Below are 12,500 nucleotides of genomic sequence, written 5' to 3' on the forward strand. Positions count from 1 at the left end.
AAATAAGGAGGCAGATCAAGAGACAGAGGGATACAACGGAGTAGAATAGAAAGCGCCGATGAACAGAGAAAAATGAGCGCATTTAACGAACGACAGAATAGGCAAATGTATAGAAAAGCTGCGTGGACACTCTTGGCCAATTCATATTACACATATAAAGCCTTCTACACACACACACACACACACACACACACACACACACACACCCATATATCTATATATGAATTTTTATCACATCACCGCGATTCATCTACATGCATTAAGCTACAATTGTCCTTTAATACTTGCTGGCGGAGTCGGTAACTTCACTGAAGTCCTGATTTCTCCTCTGTGGCGCTGGTTCGAATCCACGAGGGGACGAAATTATTAACGACTAAAAAAAAATTCCCCTTCGGTTGGCAAATATGACAATATAATAATTCCGAGGTAGAGCGAATTGGGCATTAAAGGACCTTTGTAACAATGCAGATATATATATATATATATATATATATATATATATATATATATATACTATATATATATATAAATATATATATATATATATATATATATATATATAATATATATATATATATATATATATAACATATACATGCAAAGCACTCAGTGGCTTTCATAGCTTCGAAAAGGAACTAAGATATAACTGAAAAGGACACTGCTAAGTTTTGAGCAGTAATATATTAATTAGTAATGCATTCAAGCTGGTTGGCTGGTATATGGTCCCTATGGCATAAATCATTGATGACATATCTAATGTACAGTTAGTAGCATTGAGGTAGGAACGTTGAAGAGAACCTTAATATTGTTGATGGCAAAGTATATATAAAGAGAACATGGGGAACGTGTAATAAGGATATTCTGATATGAGTAAACAATGAATAAATATATCTATATTACACGCGTCACCAGGTTAACGTAAAAATTCCCAAAAAGAGGGAAAAAAAAGGATGAAAAAAACTGTAAATATACTTTGAACTTAATAACAGTGTTTCCGAACAGAATAAATTATTAACAAGAGTATTAACAAAAATCAAAACAACAGACAAAGGAAAAACCTGAAACCAACCACGGTGGAGACGCACCATATTAAAAAAAATAATAGTGAAAACAAAAATAAAAACCTGTCATGAACACACACCCACCTGAAAGCGAAAAGAAATAAGGGCGAGACGAGTTCAGAAAGGGAAGTGAAAAAGAATGAAAAAGTGATCAGAGATCTTAGACTTTATGTTGGCCTGCTATGGATTTTCATTTGCCCTGAAATACCTCCATCGCATCTTTGGACGTAATAAACAATAAAGAGCAGCTAAGCGTATTTCTCAGCGAGAAGGGAACTTGAATTTCAGGTCTGGGGAGCTGGCGAACATTAGGCAATGCAAAATATGCAAGCAAAATGTCACACCGGAGAGGAATGCAAGTGCGTAGGCTGAAATATTAAGCTGTAAACATCAGCAAAAATGTCCTCTTCAACACAGACTATGGCGGAAAATCTCTGACAAATTTAAATATGAACTAAGGGAAAATTATTATTAATAATTATTATTATTCAAAAGATAGCCCATATTCATATGGAACAGGCCTGCCGGGGCCACTGACTTTAAATTAGAGTTGACAGAAAACACACTCTTCGTCTGAAAGAAGCTACAGAAGATAACAGGAAATACAGAAAGAAGAGATCAGTTATTAGGAAACAAGGACAAGTTACCAAATACGTAAATAAATAGACACAAATGTAAATAAATGAATAAAAGCACAAGGAGAATCATTTTAGGGTAGTATTGCATTGCATAATTGCAAAACAAAAAATCAAAACTTCATGTGAACTGTTGGTACAAGTACCAATTAGCAGCAAATATATATTGCCATTAATAATAGTCGGAAATCCCATCTTTCTTAAAATGAAAACTTATCCAATATCATTAGGACTTAGACACAACAAATAACAACCTAAGTGAATGAACCGTGAATCCCACAGAAGCAAAACACGATGAGGCAGCAGTTATTTTGCCCTCTGTAAATAAACAGAACGCTCCAAATGAAACTATTACCACGGCGCCACCCTCTATGTCAGATCACAATACGGCACGTACAATGGCTGATCTGAAATCCAGCTAACGCTGACACAACACGAAACCAAATATGGTATTGAAAATACTCTACTACAAGAAGAAAACAATGTTTCTCCTATTTTCGTACACTACAGAGAATGTCCATCTGATATCTATACGCACTTTCAATTGCTACCTACGACCAACATGCCAAACGCTCTCTCTCTCTCTCTCTCTCTCTCTCTCTCTCTCTCTCTCTCTCTCTCTCTCTCTCTCTCTCTAAAAATAAATAAAATAATGTAAAAATAAAATATAAAAAGGCAGAGAAACTCGGACACAAAACGAATTCACCGCTGAAAAATCAAACATTTTTGCCCATGTTACTTTAATCTCACTCACTTCCGTTTTAAAAAACTGCATCATAAGAATTCGAAAATAGATTTGTTTAAAATTCTTTCAACGTCGATTTCTCCTTTTTTTTTTCTTTCTTTTCGGGTCTGTGACAAATGACCGTGATTGTGAGGAGACACTGATATTTGAAATATTTCGCTGGACGCTTTTTTTTTTATTCCTTTTTTTACTCTTCGGTAATTACAAAAGCGGAACAACGGACAACCATGATAAATATGTGAATGAAGTAGCTGGATATAATACACACACACACACGCATTTTATAATTATTATATATATATAATATATAATATATATATATATATATTAATATATTATATATATATATATATCCTTCGCTATTTATTCTGGGACAAGGCTGATGGCTCCAACGACCTTATTTACCTTGGCTGCGACCCAACACAACCCACAAACTACCACGTACATCGTTCACTGCTTAGCCAACAGAATCCCGACCGGGTTTGGAATGGAAATACCCTATACATCATTCCAGAGAGAGAGAGAGAGAGAGAGAGAGAGAGAGAGAGAGAGAGAAAGGGTAAATATTCAATTGTTATTCCGAGGACCAAGCGTGCTAAAGCATACAGCAGAACGGAAGCCTTCACCAGGGAAGACGGCTGCAAAGAGAGTTGCTTGTAAACAAGATCCTCGAGGCTTTCGCTTCAAGGGTTCCTCGAGTGGATTACGGAGATGCGTTGTTCCTTGCACTCTCATTTTTTATTTTTGGAGAGGGGGGAGTGAGGGAGGGAGGGGAGAGGGGGAAATGAGGGAATGCAAGAGAAAGGAACCTGGGAAGTGGGGCAGATAAGGGAAGGGAAGAGAAAGGAAACTAGGGAGGGGATTGAGATAAGAGAGAGGAAAGAGAAAGGAACTGGGGAGGGGAGGGAGGGGAGATAAGGGAAGGGAAGAGAAGAGAAAGGAAACTGGGGAGGAAAGGGAGATAAGGGAAGGGAAGAGAAGAGAAAGGAACCTGGGGAGGGGAAAGGAGATAAGGAATGGGTAGAAAAAAGGAACCTGGGGAGGAGGCGAAATAAGGGAAGGAACCTGGGGAAGAGGGAGGAGAGAAATAAGGGAAGGGGGAAAAAAAGGAACTTGGAGGGAACTGGGTTGAAAGAGGTTCTCTTGTGACCTTAATAATCCCCCTCCTTCTGTTCAGAACCCTGTTAAATTGGCGGCCATCTTTTTTACTTGACGACCCCGAAGGCATATTTCGTCGGGTGCCGCTGTTCATTGTTCTCGTCGGAGCTTCTCAAGTCGTTCTAGAGTACGAGCGACTGAATCGGCGGTCAGCTCCTTGAATCCTCTCGTCTATGCACCTTTCTCTCCCCCCCCCCCCCCCCCCCCCCCCCCCCCCCCCCCCCCCTGTTTTTCTTTCCTCTTTTTAATCAAAGGCCGCAGCATAGTCCAAGCCGTGAATGACTTCGGGTCAAGGCGAGATAAATAAACTAGTTCGAAAATGAGTCTGTAGTGGCTGGTTTCGCAGGCCACACGAAAGAGAGAGGAAAATAAAGAAAAATGAGAAAAGGGGGAAAGCTTTTTCCTGCTCATTCTCGGGTTCATAGATTTCGTGCGTGAAGACGTCGCAGATTCTCTCTCGGGGGCTGAGCGCTTCCTTCTGAAGCCCCGACGGGGAAACCGAACGAAACTCTGAGAGAAGAAAACGAATCCTTCGCTCATTACCTGACGCCCTTGTATTCGTACCTTCGGACCATTCATATATCTTTCCTTTTGTGTTATTGACAAAGCGTATCATGAAATAAGGGCATATACTTCTTCTTGCCCTGAAGTGATGTGATTGACAGTGTCTCGTTCCTTCCTCAAGAATCATTACTTCCAGATTGCGATGAAATTAACTTCCGAATATATACAAATGAATTTTGTTCGAAATGAATGTTTATATAAATGCGTTTTTCTACATAAGTAATAATAAGGGAATATAAGTCCAACAGTCTGCATTAAATAATATATATTATTGTGTTACAGTTAACTTTTTTCATATAAAATATAAATTATATATTATAGTTGATAATCGATATATATATATATATATATATATATATATATATATATTATATATATATATATACAAAACAAATATACATTAGACATATATGTGTGTGTGTATTTTATATATATATATATATATATATATATATATATATATATATATATATATATATATATACACGTATGTATTGTGTATGCGCGCACATGTGCATTTATACATGGCTACAGAAAGCATATAAGGCGCTCAAGTGGGCTGAACCTTGCACGCGCGCGCGTCTGTATACAGACCCCGTCTTCCCTTTTCGAAAAGTGATATGTGGAGACGTATATATATATAAAAAAATATATATTGATCGTCTTTGAAGTGCTCGCCATCTTATTTCGTATTTTCTCCCCTAAATGCTATCAAAGGTCTCAAGGGGTCGGGAAAAATAACAAGAAACCGTTCCCGAAAACGGTTCCTCTACAAAAATCACTTTTTCTCGCCCTCAAATCTCTGTGAACCCCCTTGGTCAGTCCAGAGGAAAACGGGGGGAAAAAGGCATCATGGCTGGATGGATGGAGGCAGGAGAGAGAGAGAGAGAGAGAGAGAGAGAGAGAGAGAGAGAGAGAGAGAGAGGAGACTTGTAATTGTTTCAATAACATTTGGACTTAAAATCATCTTTACCTCTCACTCCCGAGAGAGAGAGAGAGAAAGAGAGAGAGAGGGAGAGAGAGAGAGAGAGATCCTTGTAATTGTTTCAATGATATGTGGATTTAAAATCATTTTTACCTCACTCCCGAGAGAGAGAGAGAGAGAGAGAGAGAGAGAGAGAGAGAGAGAGAGAGACTTGTAATTGCTTCAATAATATTTGGATTTAAAGTAATTTAGAGAGAGAATTATTTAAATTTGTTTCAATAACCTTTTGATTTAAAATAATTTTTACACCCCTTCTCTCTCTCTCTCTCTCTCTCTCTCTCTCTCTCTCTCTCTCTCTCTCTCTCTTCATATCACGTATAAATCTCTTACTTCATATCACGTACAAATCTTTTAAAAGTCAAACACACACTGCCCTGAATACGGTTAAAATTGTCAGCCAGTTTACCTCCGAGTTACAAAGGCCAACCATTCAAAGGAAAAACACTGTTCGAATATTAAAAATGCGTCTACTAGGTCCCTTCCAAGTCAGACATCAGGATGCTTACATAACAGCAAGTATATGAACGTACTTATACATGTACACACACACACACACACACACACACGACATATATATATGTATATATATATATATGTATATATATATATGTATATATATATATATATATATATATATATATATATATATATATATATATGAAATGTATCTATGTATGCATGTATTCTTACTCCTAATATTATTGGATTTCTTTTCGGAGACGGAGGAAAACTTCGTCATTCTCATCACCTTTATACATATTGTATACTGACATCGCCTTTCTGGACTCCCCCATACGGGTCAAGAACCCTTATCCACTCGTACGGAAAGTTCGTGCAAATGGCATCCCAATATAACCCATAAAACGTCCACCCTTAGAGGTTATTTCCCCTTATCTTCATGACTCCCACCAGGAAAAGTTTATGATTAATGTACGGCGTTAAAAAAAAATTCTTTCGAGAATTCATCAACATTGTTATTTTAAGGTATTTTTCCCCCAGTGATCAAACAAAAGGATAATTCTTCGGGTGATTAATCTGGAAGGCTAATGTTTATATATAAGTCTGACCAGGAATTAAAAGTTGTCACTGATCTGCACTGAGCCAACACGCAATACTCTGGTTTGTTTGTTTATATGGTGTTTTTAAGTTGCATGGAACCAGTGGTTATTCAGCAACGGGACCAAAGGCTTTACGTGACTTACGAACCACGTCGAGAGTGAACTTCTATCACCAGAAATACACATCTCTTACTCCTCAATGGAATGACCGAGAATCGAACTCGCGGCCACCGAGGTGGCAGGCCAAGACCATACCGGTCACGCCACTGAGGCGCTCTGGTGAAAGTCCAACATTTCCCTAAATTAAAATAATGACGTTTTGGAGGAAATTTCGAGGAAAAACAAATCAATCAAAAATTACGAAAACAAACTTCAAGAAGAAATAGATATTAAACAAAAATAAAAAGAAAATTTAACAACCCACAGATGCACTTGAACGCACAGCATGAAACACAGATATACAAACATACCTTATATATATATAAGGTATGTATGGGTATATATATATATATATATATATATATATATTATATATATATATATATATATATTATCTAAATGTACACCATGTGTGTATTCATATATATCATTTGCCAAATCTCTACGTTTGCAACATTGTTAACAATGATGTACTCTCTCTCTCTCTCTCTCTCTCGTCTCTCATTCTTGGGCATTACTGATAATTAATATCGACATTTTTAGCTCAAAATACTGGTCATATGAATGGCTTCATTAAGATTCCTTTGCTAATTTAATTAGTGCTGAAACTTTGAAAGTCAGCCACTAATTAACTTTAAAAGACGGCGATATAAAAGTGAAACGGCTGAATAACTTACTGACATTATATTGGCGTGTTTCTTGTCCCTGTAAGGGTTCAATAGCATCTCTGTTTAATCATAAATGACGTCCAATCTTGTCCACATTGGTGGATTTGCTGGAGAGTGTGTGTGTGTGTGAATATGGATGTATCAATGAATATTGAAAGGTTTTTATGAAGTTATGTGATTCAAATATCAATAAGACTTTTGTGTAGAGAAAAATCAGATTATATATATATATACACACACACACAAATATATATATATATATATATATATATATATATATATATATATATATATATATAAACTAAAATTATTCAATGGTTTACAGAACAAGCTCTCAGTTATCAAAGATATATTCTCCGAAGCATGAGTTAAGCATTAGTAATAAATATCCGCAAAACATTAACAAAAAGTAAGACAATAATCTGTTCCAATAAAAATATTCGAAGTTTATCATTAGACATCACAGAACCAGTTCTTTTTCTAGTTTCTTAGCGTTTAATTCTGACATCAATTGCTTCGAGTCGACTAACAATCCCCTGGACTTCAAGGTCTCGGGCAAGGTCCTCTAAATATACGAATATTTGAAGGACCTTGTTCGAGGGAAAAGGAGGTCAGTTCGCGCATGACTTCACGTAGAGAAAAGACAGGTTGCTGTCTTCTCAGTCATGTCAAGGATATAGCAGAAGAAAGAGGCGCTGATTGCGATTCTGATCTTGTATTTTTGGATTGACATTTAAATTAAACGTCGCATCTGTGACCTTCCCTTCCGTCAACCTACGACCAAAATTGCCGCTTGATGCGAGTTATACAAAAGCAACGAGACATTTTTAATTATAATGCAATGAGACCTTTCTAATTATAAAGCCATGAGACGATTTTAATTATAATGGCACGAGACCTATTTAATTATAAAGCCATGAGACCTTTCTAATTATAAAGCCATGAGACCTTTCTTATTATAAAGCAATGAGACTTTTTTAATTATAAAGCCATGAAACCGTTTTAATTATAAAACCATGAGGCCTTTCTAATTATAAAGCCATAAGACTTTTAATTATAAAGCCATGAAACCTTTGTAATATAAAAAAATGCATTGCAAGAGGACACACTTAATCACTGATGATAAATCTTTACTGAAGAATATATTTGAATTCTACTGGTCTCAGTCACTAGAGTATTGGAAATACAACTCTAATACAATTGACGCTTAAAAGATCACACACACACACACACATTCAAGATAATTATGACTGAGGATCGCCCAGGAACCTGTGGGAAACTGGAAAACGCTTTATAGTGATCGCGAAACCATTCCAGAGAAGAATCTGAAGAGCTCCCAGTATACATCCCTGATCAGAGAGAGAACCATGATTGGGCAAAAGTGACAGAAAATGAAATCAAAGGTAAAAATTAGCTTTGCCCTTTTCGAATGAGTTCCAGTACGAGTCGGTTCATAATCAGCACTACTATTCTTTGTTTGAATTGCTCGATGGAAAAAAAAAAAAGAACTCAAAATTTTGCTTAAGTGCGTATCAATTACCGAGGTAATTAGTGCGGCCTTCATTACACTGGGTGAAACCATAAAAAATACCTGTATAATAGGAAAAAAAAAGGGGGGGCGGGAAGGGATTAAAACAGAAAGCGAAAAGACTCCGAACACTTACGAATCACATTGAGGATGTAGGTGTCGACCTTGGTCTCGCCAAGGGCTTGGTTGGTGGCGTGACAGGTAAACATCATGTCCCTGTCAATGGGTGGCACCGTAATGACGACGGTACTGACGGCGTGCCAGCCGCCTCTCCCGGCTCTGTCCTGCCGGGTGGTGGCGTCGGCCCACGGCTGACTGTCAACCACCCAGGACAAATCTGCCGGAGGGTTGGAGTTCTCTGCGCTGCAGGAGAGGGTCACGTTGTCTCCCACACGGGACGATGAAGGGCCCGACAGGATAACTCGATCTGGCGGAACTGTAATGAAAAACGACCTGATGTAAAGTCTATAGTCTCCATTTATCGAAATGAATAATACAAGACACATATTAATACAATAGAATAAAATATATAATCTAAGCCAAACGCCAAGCGCTGGGACCTCTAATGTAATTCAGCCCTGAAACGGACATTGACAGTAGAAATGTTTGAAAGGCGTAACAGGAAGGAAACTTCGCAGTTGTACTAGGCATCAATTCTTAGGAGAGGGTGGATAGTAAGATGGAAGAAAGAGAATATGATCGGAGTTACAGTAAAAGGAATGAAAGGGGTGCACTGAGGGCATTACCGCCCTAAGGGAAGACATATAAATTTTGAAAACAGATCAAATTAGATATTTAAACAATATAAAACATATAATTATGAAAGAAGAGTCAAAGAATACAGAGCAGAAATATTGCAGAATAGGCCACAAGGTGACTTTCCTTATCAGAAAAGTTCTTTTCGGATCACATATATAGTAGGATATATACACAATGTATTTATATATTATTATATATATATAATATATATATTATACACAATATACAATAATCTATATATATATATATATAGATATATATATATATATATAATATATCTACACATACATATCTATATATATATATATATATATAAACTGTGAACGCAAATTTGTACAGAACATACTGAAAATCACATAACTGAACAGGTTAGTAGTTAATACATAACCAAAACATCGGATTTTGACTAAAATTCTACGCCAAGAACCAAAAATCGCTATATCCATTACGAGCGCGTCCTTTCATGACGGCACAAACAAATAAACAAACAAACAAAAATGCCGGGTAACATAAAAAAAAAAAAAAAAAAAACTACAGACAGGTCATTTTACTCGACAAAAGCAATATTCCACTTTGAAATGCACTGACCCCATTTCTATGGGAACGTTCTCTCTCTCTCTCTCTCTCTCTCTCTCTCTCTCTCTCTCTCTCTCTCATTGCAAACCTATCCATCCACGTCAACGGAACCATGCATGTAAATAAGATTTCCAGTCCCTTGTGCAACCTGGTTGGCCATCACTGTATGCTTTCTCCCATTTTTTTATTTTTTTTATTTTGTGTTTCTTCTCGCCCCGCGTTTTCATCTAGACGATATACGTTTAAGAGCCATTGCCCTGATTTATGACTTTGAGAGTGAAAATCTCTCCCTTTATCTCAACAAGAAACCTACTCTCTCTCTCTCTCTCTCTCTCTCTCTCTCTCTCTCTCTCTCTCTCTCTCTCTCTCTCTCTCTCTCTCTCAAATAACGATTAATATTTATGTTTTTCCTACTTACGTTTCCAATTTGATTACTCGTCCAATATAACCCTTTCGACATCTTTGTAAATGACTTAGAACGAAGCTCTGTCCCGTAATGAAGTTGAAATAATGATTTCCACCAAAATTCACGTTCAAAACTGCTGAGGCAATAATATCTGACAGAATCAAATATTTAATCGAACATAGATTTGAACGGGTAGCATAAAAATACACAAACTACAGCAGACAAGGCTATCAACACATTTCATACACTATCCAGAGAGAGAGAGAGAGAGAGAGAGAGAGAGAGAGAGAGAGAGAGAGAGAGAGAGCATGGCCCTGGCTCAGGTATGGCAATCAGTACTGTTCATAACACAAACTCTCACATATAGACAGAGATTGATTACTCTCAACCGTCCTTGTACAATGCTTCATTAGTTTGTCCTTTAGGAATATATTTTGAAAACACCCAAATAGTATCTCGGTGAAACCCTTACAAAAAAAAAAAAAAAAAAAAAAAAAAAGTTTTTGCAAAATGATAGCAAAGATGTCCAATTTATTCAACGAGGGGAATATTACTTACTAAGAATTAAGAAGTTTCCCTGCGAGTCAAGTTTTAAACGGAGTTAGGGGAACTTTCCTACAAGGTGGGGCATTGGATATATGTAGCGATAGGCCTTTTATCATTGTAAGATATATATATAATATATATATATATATATATATATATATATATATATATATATATATATATATATACTGATTGATTGTAAGTATGCTTTGGCGTGCGTGAAGAATTAGCTTTAACGGTGACATATGCTACAAAACAATAGTTAAAAAACCAAAGTATATATGTGTATATATATATATATATATATACACACACACACACACGTTAGAACCAAACTTTTACCGTTATGTTCTCAATTACCTTTTTTTTTCCTTTCCGAGTTTTCCTCAAGAAGATTATTTCTTTCCGTTTAAGTTTTATCTAAGGGGAGGGGGGTCCCCACAGGAATCGGGCGGGGGGGGGGGGGGGGGGGGGGGGGGGGGGGGGGTGGCCATGGATTTCCACCAGAGCTCGAGAGTGAGGAAGAAATATTTAGCAGTTTTGGTATCAAAGCGGTTGTCCTCCTCCTCCTTCTCCTCCTCCTCCTCCTCCTCGCAGTCCCGATAACTTGTGCGATATTTGTCAGAATCCCCAAAACGAGTTTGTGAAAGTCTTTGGATGGCGGAGTGATTTTCGTTACTTTTCAAAGCGGTGTCATCAGATTTTACTTCGGACACGTATTTCCCATTTTGGAGTCCTTTTTTTTATTTTTTTCTTGGGAAAAAAAAACCCGTTCGCAAAGAAATATGGGTCGACTTAATTAGGGCGTATCTTTTGAAATATTAATATTTTACCGAGCTATCAAAATTCTTTTGTAAGTATCTTCTAACAGACCATTTTATAAATGATTTTTTCATACTTAAAAAAAAACAATACATATTTTGAACAAAATGATGTGTTTATTATTAATTACATGTTAAATTTCAACAACTGCATGAGTTGTGAAACAAATATGAAAAATTTCCTTATTATACAGGGTGTCCATAAAGTCCCAGTACCATTACAAGTATTGCTTGTAATGGTACTGGGACTTTATGGACAGCCTGTATAATGAAAAACAAATTGCATGAATTATGAAATAAGTAATTCTTTATCGTAGCTTCGATATATATAAAAAATACATACACACACACACACACACACAGAATAACAAGTATTAACCGATATTTATGGCGATACCTAAACAATTTCATGAATAACTGTGAGTAAAAATAAATGTGCAGAGCTGTAAATATTCGAGATACTCTAGTAAGTCTGAATATAACAAACAAGGCTTCAGTTTTCATTTGTTTTCACAGTACTCTCGGGAAATTAAAAATAGATTTCATGAATTTACAGAGAACAACAACAATGAGCTTTCCGTTCTAACCGAATATACATACAAAATGTTTCATAAAGACTTCGTTTCATAAAGACTTTAAAAACGAAGCGGGAGATGAATTTACTCATTGCAATGAAGTCTGCAAAATAAAATAAGTTAATATATAAATAAAGAACTGTGAATTAAAAACATATCAGCTATTAATTAAATAATAAGACGCCTTTCCATTCCGTCGAGTTTAACGGTGAAATTCTAAAGAAATAAATGCATAAATAAATTAATTAGTATATAA

General features: G+C 36.4%; 1 protein-coding gene across 1 annotated transcript in view; it reads right to left on the reverse strand.

The window, feature by feature from the left end:
* The window catches only part of LOC135212176 (nephrin-like), a gene marked incomplete in the record, with an annotated part of 432,889 nt that overhangs the window by 94,584 nt on the left and 325,805 nt on the right, over positions 1 to 12,500 (reverse strand). Inside the window, 1 exon segment of the mRNA XM_064245617.1 lies at positions 8,698 to 8,997. Coding sequence (XP_064101687.1) covers positions 8,698 to 8,997 — 300 coding nt within the window.

Source organism: Macrobrachium nipponense, chromosome 19 (assembly GCF_015104395.2).
Source record: "Macrobrachium nipponense isolate FS-2020 chromosome 19, ASM1510439v2, whole genome shotgun sequence".
Classification (NCBI taxonomy): Eukaryota; Metazoa; Arthropoda; class Malacostraca; order Decapoda; family Palaemonidae; genus Macrobrachium; species Macrobrachium nipponense.